We start from the raw sequence: 23331 nt of genomic DNA, 5'->3' as shown, positions 1-23331 counted from the left end.
ATGGGCGCACACAGTAAGAAGTTAATAAGTCATCAAATTGATATCAAAAAGACCGTGTAAAAAGTTAATAGTTCATGAAAATGATGGCAAAAGGTCATAGAATATTGTCGAACCTCTTTTAAATCTAGGTTTAAGCATCGCTTATGACATTTTTCTCCCACGTAAAAAAAAGTATTAGACTCTCATGTGAAAGTTGGAAACAGTAAAATTTCCAACTCAATTGACGAGTTTAACGTTACTTAAAAAATTTATAATACCATTATCAACAACCTTTCAATTTGTATCATTTTCAAGCACACATTCTATTTCTACAAAACCAAATTGTTGATGAAGTGGAAGAAGAAAAGAACTAATAACCCAAATTTCTAAAATTTTTGTACAAATGATCTAAATTTCACATTCAAACTGTCATGTAACTGGTGTAGTTTTGAAACAAAAGAATAAGCTTTTGTGAATGTCACAAATTTTCGAAGTATAGGGAGGAAGAACTTAGAGGTAAGAATCAAAATTTAGATCAAATGATATTCCGTTTGTAAAATTTAGGTCATCCCTACCAAAATTTCTAACTTTCTCGATAATATATATACACACAAAATCAAATAACATATCATAATGCTTTTTGTATATAATTGACATTATAAGTATTTCCATTAACAATCACAATGAAATCAATCAATCAAATTATTTCCTTCAATGTTATTCCCTAGAAGCCAAAGGCACAGCAAACCTCGAAGAAAACCCAATAGGTGGATGATGATCATCTTCTTCTCCATCAAAACCCCCATCGAAATTCAAAGCATAGCTTTCAGGGTCATACTGAAATCGATTCCTCTCTTTCTTCCCCTTCAAATATCCACCCATCTTTCTAATGAAGTTCTTCCATTTCGGTCCAGCCACCATTTCCGACACCTCCCTCACCTTCTTCAATCTCTTCACCATCCAACTCTCCTCTTCCCTCCCTTGTTTCTGTTGAAGAAGATTTCCACCTTCGTAATTCCTATTCCGATTGGATCCGAACCCGAACAGCTGAAAACAGCCACACCCATTTGAGGAAATGGAGTCGTCGATGTCTTGAAGGTCGTCTTGTTGGTCGGTTAGAGGTGAATAAGGCGTTGAAGGTGGTCTGGTTTGATGGGTCGCCATGGGGAACAGAGAGAAACAAAGGTTTTAAGCTTTTTAAGTGAAGTGGGGGATTATGGGGTTGGAGAGGTTGTTTTGAGTTATGGGTTTTGTGGAAGCCATTGAAAGGAGATGAAATGATATAAAGGAGATTCGAAACAACGAAGAAATGAAGGGTTTGGATTGGGAAAATGGGTTCTTCGTTCCATTTTCGTTTTCCTCTGTTTCGGCATTGAATGCTTCCAAAGATGAGTTTATAATGACGTCGAGGGAAAGTTTGTGCAAATCCCATTTGGCAAGTTTTGCATTTTTACTATAAAAAAAAACGTTTTTTTTAATATATAAATAAACCATTCTCTCTTTGGTCTAAAGTCAAATTTACCATTTGTTTAACATTTTTTTAAGCATAACAAAGGGGAGGTATTGATCCATGTATTCTTACTTTGACAAGAAGAAAAATTATAACTTTAAATCGTGGATGGTAGGGATTATGAATCAATTATAATAGTTGATATTATTATTTCAAAAATTTATTTGTTTTAAATAATGAAAGGGTTTCTTTTTTTTTTTTTGGTCAAAGTGAGGATGATAGGTTTGTTTGAATGGTAAAAAGAGGAGTCAATGAGTTTCATAACATGGAAATATATATATGACATGGAAAAAGAGAAAAGAAAGGAAAAAGAAAAAGAAAAAGGTGAAATTGTAAAGAGAAGTTTAGGCATCAAAGTTGACGAATTGGAATGGTTGTTAAGGGCGGCTGCGCACGCGCTATTCCCTCACTTACTTTCAACACCACTTTCTAAAGACTCTCTATGCTAAGTCACACCACGCGTTTCTTTACTTTCTTATTTTCCCCATTTATTCATATCTCAAATCCCTTTTAACTCTCTAAACTACTCTTACACCCAATTCTTTTAAATCTTTTAAATTATTCTCAACCTATTTTACATTTTTAATCGCAATTCTTTTTTTCTTTTTCTCATTTTAAGTTATTTGAGATATATTTTCAAATCATTAAAACAACAACACAGTGTTCACGGGAAAGGATTATCACTATTGGATTAGGTTATGGTAACTCAACCCTTGTTTGGGAGAAGAGTTATCATAACCCTTGTTTTAAGTTTATCATAACCCATCTTCCCTCTCTTTCTTCCTTCTCAATATCTCTTCAACCCTTCGTAATTCTACTTTTTCAATTTCCCATAATTTTACCATTTCATTTTTTTAAAAAAGTTAGTCTCTTATTTGTCAAATGTCATTTGTTTTTTTTTATTAATTTAATAATCTTAAAAGAATTTTGTTTTTAATTTATTTTATTTACAAAATAAATTTTAAATAAATATTAATTGTGATTAGTTTATACATTTAGTGCTCGTATTTACTTTAAATTTTTATATATTATTTTATGTCTTTTATTTGTTTTTTACCTTTTCAAATATTTTATTTTAAAACTAATCTATATGTATCTAAACTATTTCGGATAAATTTGAGTTAAATAAATTTCTTAAAAATTAATTTTATTAAACTTATAGAAAAATCAAAACAAAATCAAATAAGACGATTTAATATTAAATTAACTATCTTTAGAATTATGAGACAAACAAAAAAATGTATAACAAAAATTTTTTTTTGAAGTATTTAAACTTTAAATGTATAAGAATTTTTTTTAAAAAAAATCAATTTAATGGTGAGATTTGATTTAAGATTTATTTGTATTAAATTTTAAATCTAATTTTTTACCAAATTATGCTATATTTTTCCAAAATGTACTTTTTTTCTCTTTCTTCTTCCTTATTTTTATATCTATTATAATTTTTTTTATCATTTTTGTTGCTCGTGGAACAACAATCCTTTAATTTAAGAAGAGAAGAAAAAAAAAACATAATATTGAGATAAGAAGAAAACTGAGAATGTTTTATCCTTAAAAGAAAAATAGTAATTTATTCAACCGAAACAATTACTTAAAAAAAAGTTCATATTGTATTTAAATAAATTAAGGAAAATTGTGTTACGAAAACTAGAACGATTAGATAAATTAAATATACAAAATTTGTGTATTGGAGTTAGAATATGATTTTTTTTAAAAAAAATTAATAATTTATTTGCACGTATCAATTACGTCAAAGAAATCTGTGTATTAGATTTAGAATACAAATTTCTTTAAAAAATCAATAAATTATTTGCATATGACGAGAACGTAAAAAATGTTAGAAATATACATCACATTTAAAGAAATTATTGAAAATTGTTTTTCGAAAATATAATAATTTAGTAAATTAAATATACAACATTTTGGTTGGATTTAGAATATGAATCTTTTTTAAAAAATGTATAAAAAATAAATTTCATAACACTACATACATAACCCTTCCCTCAAACACATCTTATCATAAAACTATCATAACACTAATCACATAACCCATCCCCCAAACACATCTTATCATAACACTATTCACATAACTTTTCTCTCAAACAACTTTTATCATAACACTAGTTTTATCATACCCCTAACCCTTCCATAACTCAACCCTTCCCCCAAACGGCCCCTTAAAGTTTTGTTTTAAATATACTTTTTAACTATTGAAAACTTTCCTAAATACCTTAAAAAATGTCATTAGTCCAAATTTTACAACAAAATTATGGTAAAAACAAAATTTCTAAATTAAAATATAAAATCTCACAAAACTTTAATAAAAGATCTTTTTAAAACATATTTATACAATAACTAGTCAAATAAAAAAAATGTATTTAACTATTAACATACACTAAAATTTTGAAAATAACCTTAAACTTTCGAGTGTATTTTACTCTTAAACTTAAATTTTTTTAAAAATAAACTTTTCATTATATAGCACAAGTCGTTGATATCGTCTTACTTCTCTATTTTTCTTCTTTTTTCTCCCGTTTCTTCTTAAGCACAAATAAATTTAATAAATTAAAAATAAAAAAAATAATAAAAGTATACAGAGATTTTAGGATTTAAATATTTTAACAAGTTGTGTGTTAATAGTCATATATATTATTTATTTGGCTAATTGTTGTTTTGAAAAATTATCTTTTTGATCCATGAGGTTTGAAAACAGACATTTTTAGTCCTCGAGTTTATTACAATATACTCATTTGATCTCCGAGTTTTCAAAATTTACCTTTTTAGTCCTTCAACTTTAAAAATGGGTTTAAAAGTTCCTCAACTAACTTTACACTTTTATTTTAAATAATTAAATAATATTTTTAATTAGAAGAACAACTTCTAAAAATCACATTCTCTCTTAAACTTTCGTTTACTCATCTTAAATATCATATAACAACTTTTAAAAAATCAAACATACAACTATTTTTAAAAAATCATACACAAAATACTTTGAAGACCTTATAAACATATTTATAGGACTAAAAGGATTACTTTGAAGACCTTATAAACATATCTATAGGACTAAAAGGATGTATTACGACTGAATGTGTTTATTTTTATAACTATTCCTCTTCTAGATTATAATCTAGAGGTAGAAATTTAGGGTAAAAATTGGATCGATAAGAGTATACATATTATTTTTTAACTTAAGGTACGTATGAAAATTTTCAACCGCTCGAGTATTTTCTAAACGAAACTACAGTAACTTTCATTCGAATTCAGAAGTAAAAAGCATTTTGGAACTTCTTTTAAAAAGTTTAAAAACAGTTTTGTAACTTTTTGAAAGTTTAAACAGTATTCATAGCCAAGTTCAAGGACATTTTTTTTAATTATTTAGCCTTTGAAACAATTACTTTCTTTATATTCAAGTTCAGTTTGATAAGCAGCTGATCACTAAATTTGTAATTTTACATTTTCATTAAAACATTTGTGATTTTAACCACCGTTCGATGTCAGCAAATTTTCTAAACTTTAAATCATTGAAAGCAATTTTCAAATAACTTCAAAAATTACTTAAAAAGTAACCATTAATTTAGAATTACTTTAGGTCAAATTTTGTAAAGAAGCAGTTTTTTTCATCTCCTATGCCTAAGCTATTGGATTCCCTCTTCTCAAATCTCAACAAGAAAAGGCTTCTAAGTTCCTGGAAAATCCTCTTTAAGCTAAAGATACTTCCCTCTCAAACGCTGCATTTCACTTTAAGTTTGGTTTGATAAACGTTGTACAGAACATATATTAGTACACAAAAGATGTGTTCCATACTTCTGATATAACAATCAAAAGCAAGTAAGCTGGTATAAAAGTAACAAATATGTTCTTACTGTGTAAGTGTCCTAAAAATAGCTGTCCTTGGTCCTAATTTAAAGAAAAATGTGATGCCACCATGTCAATATATTCATATTAGTAAGTTTTTAAATGATTTATTGGATATAAATAATGGAGATTTATTTTGGGGTCTACATTGTTCATAACAGGCAGGAAGAAGTTCATATTCACAATCTTTATCAAAAGAAAAATGGTGGCAACAATTTCTTTTTGTCCAAAACTCCACTAGATGAACTTCCAAAAGTGGCAGCCCTTTTTAGAGACAAATTTGTCTGCTAAGTTTGTCTATAACATTGAAAATATTGACAACGAAGAAAGAGTGTCAAACAAATTAGTACCATATTTAGAAAACAAAATAATACTAACAAATAATCATAATCTAAATAGCTGCAAATTGAAATTAAAAGGGGTTATGCATGCATTGCCAACTACTCTAATCTCTCTCTTTGTTAGAACTGAAAAAACAAATCTAATACCCACCGTATTCCAAAACTTGAGAACGTACTTGTATTTTCCCATTCTGAAACATAGACCAACTAGAAGAGGAAAGATCCATGTGAGAGGCAATATTCCTAAATTTACTCCAGAACTTGAAGATGAAGTTAAGTGAAGAAAGCTACTGCAGTTAGTTGGGTACTTTTGAAGGAACTTTTGCAGCCATGGAGCGGAGTTCATTTGCAATTTCAGTGAAACTTGGCCTCTCTAATGGCTCTGATGACCAGCATCTCTCCATCAGTGACCTCCATTCTGGATCACAGGACTCTGGTACTTCCGGTCGCAATGTGTTGCTTACTATGCCACCTGAATTTTAAGTTGAGAAAATTTTAGTTCACCAGATGTGGGACTAGAAGATCTAAACTCAAACTTCTTGCTCAACTTAAGCAAATTTTGTCTATAATAAAATAAATTGCCTACAGAATAATTGCATAAGATGGGATACATATACCAAAGGTTTACCTATAATAACCCCATAATGCAAATTTGCGTAAGGTTCTTCTCCAGTGAGGAGCTCCCATAAGACAATACCAAAGGAAAACACATCGACCTACAAACACAAGTAACATATCATCTATTTTAATTTCACATGTAATACAAGGGCAAACTACTGCAAGGAGTAAAACGTATTAGTATACCTTCTCAGATACCATATTGCTGCTACCATTCAAAAGCTCGGGTGCCATCCATGGAAGTGTTCCTCGCACACCACCTGATATCAATGTCTGACGTTTCACCTTTGACAGGCCCAAGTCACCAACCTAAAGGCAAAAAAGCAGCATAAACAAAGCTCTTCCAAACATTTTTATGTTTAGAAACTCAAACTAACAATTTTCTTGGAATGAGAAACAAAATTGCTCATAATGAATCAGCATGGGGGTGAAATGACAACAAATCCCTGTTCAGATATATGCAATGACAAACAGTTTAAATCACAAAGTCAGTAGAATGGCATTTGTTTGATCTTCTCATAATGGACCTTCCTCTGCACTCCTAGTATTAGTCCACCCTCTACAAATTCCAGAACCGTGCCCATAATCCACCAACCACACTCGATTGTTTTGAATTTGAGACTAAACTCTGAAGATTTTCCTGAACTCTCTTTCCCTTGCTAGTGTGATAAAATAGTCTATTAAACCCTCCTTGCATCTGTATGGGTTCAAATTTCTCCATCTCTAAGCATCCTGATTCATGTTTTTTCAATCTTCTGCTGCAAATTCCTATTTTCTAATGTTTCCAATTGAAATCCATTCAATATGCATTTCAAGGGAGAAGCGGTACCGGAGATGCGTGCTAGCTTCACCACGGCAGAGAGCGGTATTGCTACCTTCATGCTTCTAGTCTAGAAGGACAACTTCATACTTACCGTCCAGCATCCCTGGGTGTCCAGTTCGTTGGATCGGATCGGACCAGCCGTAAACCACAACTAGTATTCATTCGCCTTTCCGACTGTAGGCCTTCTCCCTTGATTTTTCTCATTAGTCTAGGACCTAGCAGGAAAGCGACAAGGGGCATCTGCCAAGTCTGATCTTGAGTCTTCCTTTTTTTTTTCGTCTTTTACAATCACATTAGAATTTCCTTGCGTGCACAATGCACCTCCCCTATTAGGTTCACTACTTCTGCTCTCCCCCACAATCAAATGCTCCAATGTCATATCCCTCTATTTCTAGCTTTGCCCTTGCCTCATATTCAGTAGCATTGGCTTCAATCCCATTGATGGTAAATCTCCAATGACTCACCTATTGCCATACCTCCCAACAATAATCTTCTAATAAAAAAAGACATGGACAATATATGACACCAATATAGACCCTTTTAGGGTGTATATATATATACAGAATCTCTTGTATACATCTTGGGGGGAGGGGGGAATAAACTCCTTCAATCTCCTGTTCATAAGCCAAACTTCTACAGTCCTCAATAAAGATTTTGGAAATAGAAAGTTCTTCCTCCTCTTCTCCAGTTTTCTAGTAGGATTTTGGGAACAGATGACTCTAGATTTCTGCCATCTTTTGAGTCCCTAAAACTCCCTTAATTACATGTATTAATTCTAACCTTTTACTAACTTCATGTTTAAGGAGAAGGCAGGTGATTTTTATGTTTTAAGAAGCATTATTTAGTACAATTACAACAAAGAATCTTGTTAGGCCCCAGTTATACATCAATATCATAGGAGAGGTAAATGCAAGAAAGAGAGAAACAAGTAAGGGTGGGGACCACTATGAGGGAGGTTATAAATAGAAAGTTTGAGAGAGGGAAGGGTAGTTAGTTACTTAGCAGAATCTTCTCGAGAGTGAGAGGTTGAGGCGGAGACAATTGATTGTGATTGTGCTCTGAGTAAATGTACTTAGGGTTGTCAACCCATTCTTGTTAATAAGATCAATATCGTTTATTCATGATACCTTTCACATCTCAAACTACCTGATGGGCTGAGAAAAAATTTGCCTGGCAGATCCTAAATAACCATCTTTGGTATTTTCACAAAAGTGCAATAAGTATCCAATCCAAGATATGATAAATTATTTGGTAAATGAATACAACTCCCTTTGTCCTCATCGTGCTTTACTAAAACACGTAATAAAACTGCCTCTTAATCTCACTGATGTGCGTGTATTAAGTGAAATTATAGTATTAAATATTTGCAAAATGTCTATTGGGCACGAATGATCATGATAAATGACAGTACCCCTTTATATCCTCCTGTTTTGTTTAAAAATCAAAGTTTAAAAATCAAATCAAGAGTTTAACTAGATGTAATGTACTACAATGATGATTCTGCTATTATCAGCAACAACAAACCTTGCATATTGGGCGATGAGGATCTCGAAGATTGACCAGTAGATTATCACTTTTCAAATCGAAGTGCACAATATTCTTTCTGTGCAGGTATTCCATTCCAAAAGCTGTATCCATTGCAATCAACAGGCGCTTCCGCTTGTCAAGACTCCTGTATCAATTGTATTTTATGGCTTAATCTAAGGGTGAAGATATATTATACCGCAACTACTAACAAATTAAATTAAACATATGAAAAATGAGAACAATTGTTACTTTTCATTCTTCAACAAAGCATTTCTAAGCGAACCATTGACCATATATTCTGTTACTGTGGCCACAGATCCCCCAGGGCCATCAAGCACGACACCATAAAAAGCAACCACATTTGGGTGGTGCAAATCAGCAAGCTTAATTGCTTCATTCCAAAAATCTTCTCTCTGGTACAACATAAACCAATAAAAAGGACTTGAGTCAAGGAACAAAAAGAAAAACACATGAATAACAAAAGAAAAGAAAAGCCAATTACTTAAAAAGAACAACCATGCGATCTTGTTCAGAAGGCTTCCCAGCAAAACACCTATCATTAACTCGTTTGATAGCAACATCAGTTCCCCTCCATTTTCCATGATAAACAGTGCCAAATGTGCCAGACCCCAATTCTCTTAATTCTTCAAGATCGCTATTTTTTATTACCTAAGGGAAAGAAGAAAAAGAGAAAAAAAAAAAGGATGTTAGGATGGATAGTTTAAACATAAAGTGCATCCTTAAGGTTGAAAATGGAAAACTAATTATTACCTGCAAGCGGCCAAGGCCTTCTGACATTGGAAAACCAAGATTCGCTTTATCTGAATGTCTTGTCCTGCCATCCTGGGCAAACAGGAAAAAGTGAATAACTATGGTAAAAGACATGACATATTCCCCTTGAATAGCCAAATTCAATATGAGATTAGGTTACAAACCCACATCATTATTTTGAACATCTCTTTCGGTGCTAGTCTCACAAATTGAATTGCTTCTTTCATTCAATTCGGAGTTGGAGGATTGAGCCGACTGAAGAACAGAAGCAGCTACACCCTCAGCAACAGCTTGGAGATCTTTCCTAATTTGTTCCTCTGCAGAGCCTACAAGAAATTATATGAGATTAATCACCCCCATAAACATGATAATAGAAAGGTGATTGATACAAATCGACTAAGAACTACAAAGTTAGTTTTGTCAGACTGGACAGTCTCGAATTGGTACCCTTGTTTGAATTAACCAATGGGTGACATAATCCATCATCCAGTAACGCTTCCACATTTAGTTCACCAACGTTTCTGAAAGGAGTCTCTGTCAAGGGTTCCCTGGTGGCAAGGGCTTCATTCCTTGCTTGGATTTTATTTGGTCTAGGAGGCAAAAGATGAGCGTCGTGCTGCAAGTTCCAAGGATCCTGATTGCTGAAAAGTGAATTCGCAGTGTCCTGTACATTTCCAGTCCTGATAGGCAAAGACACAGATTCAACATCACCAGATACCATCCCGGATTCAAATAGAGAAGGGTCCTTCCATTCAGCAGAAACTGAGACTTCATTATTTCTTTGTTCAGTCTTCATGTCAAATAGGTGGAGATTTCTGCTATGACAGACTTCATTGGATTCTAAATATTGTATCCCATTTTCTGCTTGTGATAATGTTCCAGGAAAGCCCCCGACAGAAGATTGTGCCACTTCACTAGACTCAGCAGGTCGTTCATTCATCAAGTAGGGAACCTCTAATGAAGAGCAAGTGAAGGTAGTTGATTCTATGTGATTTGGGTTAAGAAACGCTATTGGCTTTACAAAGTTGTTATCTAGTAGAATTTCCCTCTGTGAGACTGGTTGTGAACAGGTTCCAAAATTGTCCTCCTTCCTAGTTCTTTCAATGGGTGATTTGCAGTGATCCAAATTAGCACAAATATCAGTTGGGCATATACTTAGACTTTCCAAATTTCCAACAATTGGTCTGAGATGGTCATACTGAATACCAGTGTGGGTAGCATTTTGGTTTGAAATAATGCCATGATGACTATTAGAGTATTCTTCCGGATTTTCATGAGTGTTGTACTCTGAAGCAAGAAAAGGAGCACCGCCAAAGCAAATATTGTGTCTGTCCACGACTAAATTTGGATGGAACTGATTCTCTACAGCTACATGATGGCGCTGGAGAGTATCAACTTCACCAGACTGAGGATTCTGGGCTACAATAGCAACATGGGGTGACTGAATATCACCTTGCCTCCCAAGAGCACCTTGCGGAGCTGAGATCCTACCACAACCATGATTACATTGATCTTTTAGAGTGTTTTCATTCTCATATCGGTCCTCCAAATGTTGTGGGAAGCTAAGAACGTCCACAGAAAGGTTTTCAACTTCTGGATCCATTGGATTAAAGATTCTGGTTTGAACTCCAACACCATGTTCAATTGTTGATTGCCCTAGAGCTACAGTTTCTGTGACATTTTTCATTGGATGGGCTGTTAATTGATCTTCAAGGTGATGACTGTAATACGAAAATTTTGAATCAGTTACAAGGTCTGCTAAATTTTCACTTTGATTCTGCAATGAAGAATTGGAATGAGCATGTGGCATTGCTTTCTGGCAGAAGTAACTGTCATCCAACCTCTCGATCTTCTCAGAAAAAGTTGTCTGATGATGAGATACCAATTCATCAGATATAACTGTCTGATCAGGCCAAGGTACCTGATGTAAACCAAATCCAACCCCTACTGATATTGGAGGAGCTGGAACCTGAGCTGAGTTGTAGCCTTGTTCTGCTGATAGCTGGACAACCCTTGGACCAAATGTGCTTGGGTTGGAAAAACATTCTGTCTGGGATTGTGGATATTGAACCATCGATTGATAGGCATTTGGCATAATACTGGGTCGAGAAGAAGGAGCCATTGTCATGTGAACTGCAGGGACAAACTGATGAGGAGTAATTCCAAGAGTATTTGGTTGTTGTATAAACACAGATCCAGATGCTCCTATATGATGGGAATTTGGAAAGCCTAGTTGTGGACGAAGTTGTATAAAGTTCACACATGCTGCTTGTCGAGGATCACCAGTAGGCTGTAAATGAGACACGGGTGGAGAAAAGTCAACACCCGGTTGCTGCTGCATTAGAGTAACAGGCACAGACCTTCCTAACTCTGTCTCAGGCTGGAAAGAAGCTCCAGGAGGAACAGAGTTAACAAAAGGAATGCTTGATGGAACAGCAGAGGCATCTAACAAAACTGCAGAGACGGGATCCACCTTCACCAATCCAGGGTCAATAGCAACTGCAGTACCTAAATTTCCTCCAGGTAAGGGCAATGTTGTGGATGGAGGTCCGCTCACAACCCCTAGATCATTATTTGGGATATCCATTGCCTCAGTCCCACTTAAGTCAGAATTCTGAGTTGAGGTAGCACTTGCACAACTCTCTTTCTTAGTAATACGGCCACCAACACCATCAAATATCTCATTCACCGTTTCAACATATCTCTGCCCACTATCATGCAAATCGCCAAATTGCACCATACCTGAAGAGTCAAGTTCTGAAGCAGAGAACAAAAACATCCTCAATTTAGTCGATCCATCTGAAGACCTCTCAACCAGCTTCTCATACTCATCCATCATATTATCAAGATCATCAGGGCATGAAACAGATATTAAAGCATCAAGATCCTCATCAGGGAGCTGATACTTTATAACCACAGCCTGCCCGCATGTATCAGCCATCTTTCGATTAAGCTCATTGAAAGTCACATCTCTTCTAACACTTATAATCCTTGTTTGGCCTCCAATGTATCTCAACATACCATCACTCGGTCTAGGAAAGATCTTGCCGCCGAAACTGCACATAAACTTAACTTTCTTTTTTGAAATGGAACCATCTCCACCCTCCTCACTTACTTGATCAACCACATTTCCACTATTTCCACCAACCGAACTCCTCAAGTGGGAGCTAAATCCAGAAGTACTATCACTACTAATCTGATCATCATTACCAGTCACCTTATTGCATAAATTGGTACTATCCCCAGATCCCATTGAGGTATTACTGCATACAAATTCCAGTCCACCTCCCCCAACTCGATGACCTAAATTTGTATTATGATTAGGCCCAACTGTCATGCAACTACTAGCAAGCTCAATGGCATTGGCACCACCACGATTGCTCATGACATAACCAAGTCCTACGGCAGGAACCGTTGCAGTATGCGCAAGGGGAGGAGGCATTCGAGGGCACCATGCAGTAACACCAGCAACAAAATTTCGATATCCTAGCTCAGCAAGTCCCATATCAGAGACATTCCCCTTACAAGGAAGAGGCAAATTGTCTGCATTGGCAATGTCGTAGGGATGCAAAGGAGTAACCCTTTGGGGGTTTTGACCAGTATTAGCAACCAGCGTTAGATGAGAATCTTCAACTAAAGTTCTAGCTACATTTAAAGGCCGCAAGCCTGTAGGAATTGCGTTCTGATCAAATGCCATGAGTTGAAAAATAAACTAACCCACTAAAAACGTAAATTCTAACAACCTATTGAAAACTAGGGTTTCTAATATCGTTTGTTACCTATACTAAGCTCTAAAAATTGCCCTAATAAAAAAGAGAAAACGACTCTGTTTCCCAGGCCAAGAAGAACAGGGCTAAAAAACAGCTCACACGCTAAGAGAGAGAGAGAGAGAGATAGAGAGACAAAAGACAGAAAACAATTATAAAAAAAACAAACGAGAACGAACCAGTCGGTGAGTGGCGCAAACAAAAACACTTCAGAAAGAAATAAGCGTAGCGATTGAGCCCCAAATGAGGGATTCCGATGAGTCTCTCTCTCCCTCCTCTCCTCTCTCTCTCTCTCTCTCTCTCTCTCTCCCCCTCCTCTACTTTCAGAGAGATTTTCTTATTCAAGTGATTCGATGAATGGTCGGAAAATGCAGTAGCAGAGTACAAAACTCGCGTGGCCGGATTCTATTTCATAGGGAAACGCACTCCAATGAAAGAGACGATAATAAGCAAAATCTTATTAAATGCGTTTTGTTTGAGGGTTGGGTGTACTATTTATAGAAGTGGCAAATTTTCACAATTTAAATAAGCTCCTTTTTTGCCACGTAGGCAACGAATCATGGGGAAATGACACGTGGGTGTCACATGCAATTTTCAAAGTCAACCACACCTTATGAAATTATGAAAGTCTTCTTTTTTTTTTCTTCAGATATGAACTATAATATGTGCTTCAAATGTTATTTACCAAAACCACTTAATTGCTAACATCCATTTATAACGGACTTCAAATCAATTCTGTGATTTGTTAACGCATAAAAAGAGAATGATTTCAATATTCTATATGATTTCAATTTCTGTTTTTATTTTAAAACTTTCCTAACTAAAATAGTTGGTTATGGTAGACCTATTCTTTATCTAATTTTCATAATACACATTCATACATACAAATCTATATTAATAAATTCTTAATTTCCTTTTTTCTTTTCATTTACCATCAAAACATTAAATTTTAAATACATTCCTATCAAAATTTTCTTCTTCCAATCAAAATAAATATTTTTAAACCATTTCTCCAATTTCAAATCATAACATTTAAACTCATTTCATCAACTTTCTTAAATTCAAGCGAAGGGTAAAAGAAAAAAACGTTGTCTTTTATTTACCTTTTTCTCTTAAATGAGATATTCAATTTATTGAATATTGATACATATTTTGAGGCTTTCAATCAAGCAAATTATTTTAGTTTTGGTTATAAATTTATAAAAACATGTAAACTATTTTAGTTTGAAAATAAAATAATAAATATTGTAACAAATTGAGATTTTGAATTTGTGCCACCCTACCTAATTTGAGAATTACAATGTAGCAGCTATTATAGTTTTATGGTAATCCTTTTCTCAAATGTCCCTTAAATTTGAGAAGTTAACATTTTTGTAGCGTTGAACGTAATAAACAAAAAAAAAAACGAGTAAGATAAATTCGTATTAATTTCTGCTCTAAATTGTTCTTTTTAGAAAGTAAAAGATTAAAGAGAGATTAGGAGAGAGGAAGTTGCATCTTTTATGTGTTCATAAGCACAAAAGATAGGTGGTGTTCTCATTCTAAATAAAGATCTTTAACTCACATTCAGAAATGTCTTTACATTATTACTAAAATTACAAAGATTTATATGAGGTGGAAGTTAGTTGCTAAAAATGGTCTCCTTAATTAGTAATTAAATGATAATTAAATCATATTAATATTCAATTAATGAGACCAAATCATTGACTCTTAAAATGTAAATTAGTTATTTAACTATATTTGTGTATGCCGCATAATATTACATTAGTTTATTAAGGGATGCCAATATGTAAGATTAACATCATGTTGGTTAGCTAATATTCATCAACATGAGTTTGAGAACTTCGATAATCAACAAATTTTGTCATGTCACCACAACAAAATGGTGATATTCATAATTTAATTGGGTATTTAAGTTTTTTCATATCCAACCCAATTCAAGCTTCCAATGTAAAAATTGGGTCAAACGAGTATAACGGACACAAATCCAAGTTCAAGCCCAGCAGGCAAAATGGCCCCAGTCCAACAGTCAAAATAAGTCTAAGCACAAGCCCACCAAGTAAATGGGCCCAAGCATATGGAAATTCTCTATAAATAGAGACCTCATTTCTTTTGGAGATCTTTGGTTGAAGAAATAATTGAAGCTTTGAAGAACTAGAGCAAGAATTGAAAACTCAAACTTCTAAAAGCTCTCAAGACATACAAGTTCTTATCAACTTCGATATCAACATCTTCTGAAAGATTGAAGACTAAAAAGATCAAACTTTCATTGAATTCCAGAAGATTGAAGCTCAAATAGCCTTACAACTACAACTTCCTGAACATCTAATATCAATGAGTTCTAAGTTTTAATTTGTATTTAAGATGAAACATCAAATGAGTAAATATTAGAGACCGTGTCCAGTATATCAATCAATACATAAAGTTCAATTCCACCTCTGGTAACAAACTTTGATGGTTACCTTCTACAACAACCACCTCTGGCAACAAACTTTGACGACCAGTTCTGACGCTCAACTCAATCACTAAAATAATTTTTTGTATCACATAACTAACTCTGAGAGTCAACTCGTTTGAAATCATACTAAAAGAAAAAAAAAACGTTTGGTAAAAGTGTTTTTAAATGCAACTTTTAAATTATTGGTTTAGTGTATGATAGTTATCTTTTACAATAATTTGACATTAGAGGATTGTCAAACAATGATTAAGTTTTTCTTATAGACCTACCTATTACAAACAATCAGAAAAGAAAACTGACTTCTTGTTAACAATGCCACTATAGTTACATGAACATGTAAATAGGTCACTAATGAAAATCATACTTTTATGCATGCTCAACTCATATGTTCTACGACCATAAAAGCACGTTGTAGGTTTGTTGATTAAATAAATAAAAATATTTTATCTACGTCGAGTGCAAATGGTTACATGTTGAAAAATGTATTTTCATTTATTGAGTTCACATCATATTGTTAATTTTTTTTGGGGAAAATGTGTAGTATCTAGTTGAATGGTATAACAATTTTTTTAAAAAAAGAAAATCCTATGAAAAGTGTGTACCTTTTTAGATTATAGAAATTTGAATTAAATATCTATAACTCAACTCAACTTTGCATTCCAGAAATGAATAGTTAGCACCAACTCAAATCTACTCTACACCTCAAATACAAATAATTATTGCTTGACAACCCGTTATTACCAACGTAACTCTACGCGCCCAATAATCCATCATTTAATTTTTTTTCTTTTTTGAATGTTGGTCAAACTAATTTTCAAATGATAACATTATGTAGAGAAAACACCTTTTTTTCTCTTTCATTTATTCGATGCAAGTGAGAATGTCCAAAGTCAGGCAATAATAAACATGACATATTGGTTTTGTCTAATTAGATAGAAAAATGATTTTTTACCCTTACGTGACACCAAGAATAAATTTATAATTCAAATAAGAATATGATTTATATAAGATTGAAAAATTTGCAAATCAAAATAAAACTTTCCACATAAGCTGTGATGCTTAAGTAAAAAACAGTATACATGTATGGAAAGTAGAAAGCTTGAGTATTAAAATAGACCTACCTTTCCTAGAGCTAACATGATCTATTTTACAGGTATAATTGTCCCAAGTCCTTTCCAATAGAATTTTGGAGTTACTCGAAACTATATTTTTACTAATCAGCTCGAGCATATGAGGGGTGTGCCCCTCTCGTCGTTTTACTAGAGTCGATCTCAATCAAGCACCTTCTCTTAGGCCCATTTGGATTATGGAAAGATTCTTTGGGTTAGACATGCATGGGGCATGTCCCGTTGAGTACTCTGTTAGGCTCAACTTGATATTAGTTGATGCCTAGCTAGCATGTTGACTTGGGCCAAAGCCCAAGCCCGTGATATTAGACCCATTTTAGTGTTAAAGGTGTCACTTTGGAATTGAATTTTGTTATCTTCTTGACTTTATTGTTTCTATTCTTGCTTGACGGTGATCATATGTTTCCACCCATAAACATCATGTGTCATCTCTCATTAATAGTTAAGCAAGCAAAATCTTTAAACATGCATGGTTCTAAATTGCACTAGACTAGCTTTTCCCTCCATAATTTTTTTGTCCAAGAACATTTTAATTATTGTGAGGCGCCTTAATTTAGATAATTTATTAGAATTCATAGATGAATGATGTGTCTTGGGATAATTTTTTCCTCGGCCTTGGTAGGAACTAAACAATACAAATAAATTTAATTAATTGAGTTGATAGTATTGACAAGTTGACATATAAGATGTTAGTTGCACAAAAAGCTTATAAATGATGGAGGAAAACCAAAGAGACAAATCTAAAGGAATCTCTACCTGCCTCTTTACATAAGGAAGAAGGATCAATGGGTAAAAGTTATCAACTCAATGTTTGACCCCTCACTTTAAATATTGATAAAGGTGACTTGGTTATTTTAACCAACTTACACCAATTCAACCAAATACTCCCTCTTATTAATGTTTTCAATGACTCCACCCCCAATTGTTGTCCATGACTACTGTTCGCACGAGATTTCTGGAGAAATTTAATTCGTGGACTTGAACTTGGGTTGATGTTATATTTTTGTTGATTTGATGCGATGCGGTTCAATCTCTAGAATTTGATCCTTTGATTATCTCTCAACTGAATGCTTCAGCTTGATTTGGAGGAAGCAAAGCACGTGATGTTCTTGAAGTTGGAGCCTTGGAAGAAAGCTTGTATCTTTAAAGAAGTTTCAATCTTCGAGGATGGTCGACTTCAGGAGTTAGGGAGTCTTCCAGCTCTTGGAAGAATTCTCTCTGAATCTTCTAGAGTAAAAAATTTCCAACCCCTACAAATGAGGAGAATTCCTCTATTTATAGAGTTCACTGGTGGACTTTATGAGTTTGAACCTGGTTGGTCCATGGACCAAACCCATGGGCTCAACCATATGGACTTAGGTTATATTTAGTATTTGGGCTCAATTAAGCTTATTTTTGGCTTAATTGAACTTAGTCCAAGTAAATAATATTTAATTGAACTAAAATGATTAACTTAATCCAACGATTAATATGAAAACATGTGGCATTATTAGAATGACCATTTTATTTATTTTTAACTCTTTAATTTGGAGTATATGTCAATTTTAATTAGTCCCAAATTTAATTATTTGTACTTTTCATCATTAACTTAATAAATGATGTGGCAACTTGTGATTGGTCTCGAAATTTCTTATTCAACAAATGCCCCTTTTCGAGATTTATGCACGTGAATGAATCTCGGAAAAGATAAATTTGAAGTCAAAGTACGAGCTTCTTTTTTTTTTTTACTCAATTCAACATATCAAATTAATCAAACTATGAATTTAGTACGTGAGTTTGATTTAAATTTAAAATAAGGGTTGGAATATGGCCAAACCTTAAAAAAATTCAAAGTTTTATTCCCAACTTAATTTTATTTGAGGATAAAAAAAATTTAATATGATGATTTTTTTTAAAGTAAAATTTGGAATATAACCAAAATTTTAATTTTGAAATAAGGATAAGGTTTCTACCGTACCTTAATTTATCTTAGGGATGCATAAGAATTTGGAATGACCAATTTTAATTTGAGATAAAAAATCAGGTCCTCAATCTTAGGTAAAGTTGGATTTATGGTTCCGATTTAAATTCATGATAAAAAGAAGGTCATATATGCAAGTTAATTTAACTTGAATTTTGAAATTGAGAATATTTATCTATACATATATATATATATATTTTAAAAAATGTTGAAATTTTTAAATATTTTAAATATCTCAATAAAAATTAAACTTGAGATTTATCCAAAAAAAAAAAAAAATTTAAAATAAAATAAGATAATTGGATTATCTTTTATATATATATATATATTTAAAATCATTCCTATTCATGTTAGGAATTGGATTTGTTTTTTTTTAAAATAATTAAATATTATTCCTAATCCTTTTAGGAATTGGATTTGTTAGACTTATAAATAAACTCATACCCTACTCACTTATACCTCATCCAACGCTTATTCCTCGTCCAATCAGCAGAAAGGTATAGAAAACTTTTCTTTCTCCCTTTCTCTTTTTTCTCTTTTTTTTTTGTGTGTGTTTTTTTTTATTTTGTTTTGTTTTTTTATTTTGTGTGTTGTTTTGTTTTTTTGTTTTTTTTGTTTTTTTTTTGTTTTTTTTTTGCAGCAATGACTTTGTCGAGCTTCTTCTAGGGACGATCGGGCTTCTGCCGTCAGATCTACCGCCCTAGTAGGAGAGATCGGACTTTGTCATCGTCAGGCTTTAATCTTCGTTTGTAGAAATGACTTTGTTGAGCTTCTTTTAGGGACGATCGGGCTATTGCCGTCAGATCTATCGCCCTAGTAGGAGAGATCGACTCTGTCATCGTCGGGCTTCGATCTTCGTTTGCAGAAATGACTTTGTTGAGCTTCTTCTAGGGACGATCGGGCTTTTGCCGTCAGATCTATCGCCCTAGTAGGAGAGATCGACTCTGTCATCGTCGGGCTTCGATCTTCGTTTGCAGAAATGACTTTGTTGAGCTTCTTCTAGGGACGATCGGGCTTTTGCTGTCAGATCTATCGCCCTAGTAGGAGAGATCGACTCTGTCATCGTCGGGCTTCAATCTTCATTTGCTTTTTCTTCCCCACCCCTTTTTTTTTCTTCTTTCTTTTTTTTTTTTCTTTTTCTTTTCTTTTGTTTTTTGGTTTTTTTTTTTTGTTTTTTCTATTTCTTCTTCTTTTTATTATTATTATTATTGTGCAGGAACTCTACTTTTCATCATGGTGCACTTCACTGAGTATTCTGACTCGACCAAAAGGTGTTTAATTATCCTGAAGGACGTAGATCAATCTTTAGAGGAAGGGATCATTCTTCCTGTGAGAGAGGGGACATTTGAGAATATTATGGACTCCCAAATACCCGAGGATAATTTTATCTTTTTGCCTAAATGGTCCAAGGAACAGTTTGTAAATCCAAATTCATCTTTAAAATCTTGGTTTCTGGAGTCTTCGATTCACAACAAGCCTCCAAATGAGGATCCAGAATCAACGTTGGGTCGTCGAATTATAAACGACCCAAAAATTCGTTGGGGAAATGTGCTCAAGGTACATGGAGAATTTTACTATCTTCCTCATTATTGGGAGTGGTTAGAGCTCGTTGTTGCTAGAAATACGGCAGTACTCAAGCGAGCCTCCCTATTTAATGCTGTGATGGCTTCCCTATATACATATGATCGCAACAGTGACATTGATCGGGCTTTCTGCGAGGCATGGTGTCCTTCAACAAACACTCTTCACACCTCAGCTGGTGAGATGTCCATCTCCTTATGGGACTTATGGATACTAGGAGGACTCTCGATTAAAGGTAGATTTTATGAAGAAAGCATTCCTTGCCACCAAGACTTAATAGGATCACCTGATGTATGTCCAAGAAGTTGTGAGCATTTATTTGCAGCCTATTACCGCATTGTTTCTCAACGCATGGATCACTCTCAAATCACTGTAAGTGAATGGATCTCTTTCTGGGTTACACGATCTGAGGTAAAGTATTCGAAACCGCCTCCTCGAAAGCCTAAAAAGACTTCTCGCCCTCGCTCAACTCATAATCCAGATGGAATTCCCATCAGACGTCCTGACTGGTCTAAAGCTGAACTCAAAGTGTTCCTTGACTTAAGCGTCACTGATGATCATAGGGACAAAACCTATCTAGCGGCATTTCTCTCTTGTTGGCTATGTGTGTTTGTTTCCCTGATAAGCAACTTTCCCTTCGTCCGGAGGTTTTTAAGGTTGCTAGCCTCATGGCGGAAGGCTACACATTTAGCCTTGTCGTCCCTGTTTTAGCTAATATTTATAGTGGCCTACGCCAAGTTCATGATTCTACTTCATCACTTGGTTATTCAAATGCCTGTTTTCCTCTTCACTATGTCCATGGGTGGCTTGCTCTTTACTTCAACACTCATTATAAAGCCCCTAGGAGTCTTAGGGGTCCTCGCATGGTTGAATTTTCTGGTGAAGGTGGGGCCAAATATTATACTAATCTTGAGGCTCGAACACATATCCACAAGGGAAAGTATGTGTCATGGCATGCGTGTCTTCCAACAAAGAATAAGGACGAACTCTTAACGGATGATGGAGAGTTAATTAGTTGGAATGCTTCATTTTTCATAAGCATTCGCTCTTGTTTTCTATCCTCGCAATGTGGATCCTCCACAGTTATTGAGCCTTGTCCTTGTCGCTTTAGCCAACAATTTGGATTTTATCAAGACGTGCCATATGACTTAGGTGAAGAAATTCCCGAAGCCAATTTTTTTAACGTACGATATTGTTGGATGATTTGTATTCGCGAGAATACACTTTCTCAAGTATATCTTCCTGTGTCTGCCCCTAACCCAGACACACATGTTACCTCTCATTATAAGGTCTGGTGGCTTGCAAAATTTTTCGATGTCCCTTCCCCCATGGTTTGGGTTGGATGAAGAGGTTCTGGAGGTTGGTGTATGAAGTTTGCATGGTATTGACAAGCCTCACATTTCTTCACATTTCTTCACTGGGCGTGCCAATTTGTTCGCACGAGATTTCCGGAGAAATTTAATTCGTGGACTTGAACTTGGGTTGATGTTGTATTTTTGTTGATTTGATGCGATGCGGTTCAATCTCTAGAATTTGATCCTCTGATTCTCTCTCAACTGAATGCTTCAGCTTGATTTGGAGGAAGCGAAGCACGTGATGTTCTTGAAGTTGGAGCCTTGGAAGAAAGCTTGTATCTTTAAAGAAGCTTCAATCTTCGAGGATGGTCGACTTCAGGAGTTAGGGAGTCTTCTAGCTCTTGGAAGAATTCTCTCTAGATCTTCTAGAGTCAAAATTTTCCAACCCCTACAAATGAGGAGAATTCCTCTATTTATAGAGTTCACTGGTAGGCTTTATGGGTTTGAACCTGGTTGGTCCATGGACCAGACCCATGGGCTCAACCATATGGACTTAGGTTATATTTAGTTTTTGGGCTCAATTAAACTTATTTTTGGGCTTAATTGAACTTAGTCCAAGTAAATAATATTTAATTGAACTAAAATGATTAACTTAATCTAACGATTAATATGAAAACATGTGACATTATTAGAATGACCATTTTATTTATTTTTAACTCTTTAATTTGGAGCATATGTCAATTTTAATTAGTCCCAAATTTAATTATTTGTACTTTTCATCCTTAACTTAATAAATGATGTGGCAACTTGTGATTAGTCTCGAAATTTCTTATTCAACAACTACCATTGCCTCACTCCAGCACCATGTTTAGTGAGAGAGAATTTCATATATAAGAGTTTTTCTAGCAAAAATCACTCATGTTCATCATCTCTTTACACAATCAAATTTCATAATTATATAGCCAAATTACATGCAAATTTCACTTGCAAATTAATTTGACACACTTGGGCTAACTAAGAGGATTTGGCAGATAACTTGCTTGAAGAACAACACATCAAGATCATAGTCAACTATTGCCTTTTCACTTTTCTTTTAATTTTCAAAATTCCTTTTTATCCCTTGATGCATTAATTTCAAATTAAAAAATTAATTAAAGAATTTTAATTAATTTAATTCCACTTAAGTTGGATCACTCAAATAGTTTAAAAAATGTTTTTAATTATTTTTTAAAGAAGAAATTTGGTTATACTAAATCCTCAACCTAATTTTCACATTTGGTTATAAGAAATAGTACGTGTTTTTGGATTGACTTTCTAAGTGTTTATAGAATACTTTTTTTTGCACTTACAAACATTTGTTTAAACACTTAATAAAATCATTTCGATGTACTAAGTTCCATATTTTGCTAAATTGGAAGGCTTTTGATATCTACGATGGTTTATTTTGTTTCAAGCTATTCTCTCTTGTTTTTCTTTCAAGTTCGAAATATGTGAACATCTTTGAGTTTGTTAATCTAGTTGAAACATATCTTGGTGCTAATTAGAGGATCGTTTGATCTTTTAAGTATTCTCTTGAAAATTAAAATAATATTATTGATTGTGAATTTTGACAAATATTAATTTATATCTATAAATTTTAGATTGTATCAACTTAAACACTGAACCAATAATTGTATTAATTTGAAACCTAAACTATATCATAATTAGTGTATTAAATTA

At 33.8% G+C, this 23331-nt stretch overlaps 2 protein-coding genes across 4 annotated transcripts; both read right to left on the bottom strand.

Annotated features, from left to right (window-relative positions):
• Nucleotides 1-496: 496 nt before the first annotated feature.
• LOC105434480 lies at nucleotides 497-1352 on the bottom strand. The gene has a single exon (XM_011650173.2). The coding sequence runs from the start codon at nucleotides 1141-1143 to the stop codon at nucleotides 697-699; it is 447 nt and encodes a 148-aa protein (XP_011648475.1). The 5' UTR covers nucleotides 1144-1352; the 3' UTR covers nucleotides 497-696.
• Nucleotides 1353-5550: 4198 nt separating this feature from the next.
• On the bottom strand, nucleotides 5551-13662 carry LOC101203826. 3 transcript variants are annotated; one of them, XM_031889653.1, is made up of 10 exons: nucleotides 13371-13656; nucleotides 9872-13090; nucleotides 9593-9750; nucleotides 9425-9496; nucleotides 9170-9322; nucleotides 8903-9066; nucleotides 8651-8798; nucleotides 6490-6612; nucleotides 6314-6401; nucleotides 5551-6157 (listed from the first exon to the last, which is right to left on the bottom strand). In XM_031889653.1, exons 2-10 carry the CDS (start codon nucleotides 12927-12929, stop codon nucleotides 5982-5984), a joined length of 4140 nt encoding a protein of 1379 aa, XP_031745513.1. In that variant the 5' UTR covers nucleotides 12930-13090; nucleotides 13371-13656; the 3' UTR covers nucleotides 5551-5981. The 3 variants fall into 3 exon arrangements, 2 of the variants coding, with proteins under 2 accessions (XP_031745513.1, XP_031745510.1); XM_031889650.1 differs by having other exon boundaries at nucleotides 9872-13657; XR_004218950.1 differs by lacking the exons at nucleotides 5551-6157; nucleotides 6314-6401; nucleotides 6490-6612 and having other exon boundaries at nucleotides 8731-8798; nucleotides 9156-9322; nucleotides 9872-13662.
• Between the last annotated feature and the right edge of the window lie 9669 nt (nucleotides 13663-23331).

The sequence above is a fragment of the Cucumis sativus genome, chromosome 1 (assembly GCF_000004075.3).
Source record: "Cucumis sativus cultivar 9930 chromosome 1, Cucumber_9930_V3, whole genome shotgun sequence".
Lineage (NCBI taxonomy): Eukaryota > Viridiplantae > Streptophyta > Magnoliopsida > Cucurbitales > Cucurbitaceae > Cucumis > Cucumis sativus.
The sequence above is the reverse complement of the archived record's forward strand: the minus strand, read 5'-3'. Positions and strand labels throughout refer to the sequence as shown.

Bases quoted from the DNA above. Each gene is read 5' to 3' on its own strand.
- LOC105434480 (XM_011650173.2), bottom strand. From the start codon at position 1,143: ATGGCGACCCATCAAACCAGACCACCTTCAACGCCTTATTCACCTCTA.
- LOC101203826 (XM_031889650.1), bottom strand. From the start codon at position 13,121: ATGGCATTTGATCAGAACGCAATTCCTACAGGCTTGCGGCCTTTAAAT. The intron at 9,067-9,169 runs GTTGTTCTTTTT...ATGTTGTACCAG, and splicing joins CTTCTGAACAAGATCGCATG to AGAGAAGATTTTTGGAATGA. The intron at 8,799-8,902 runs GTAACAATTGTT...CAATTGATACAG, and splicing joins GCTTTGTTGAAGAATGAAAA to GAGTCTTGACAAGCGGAAGC.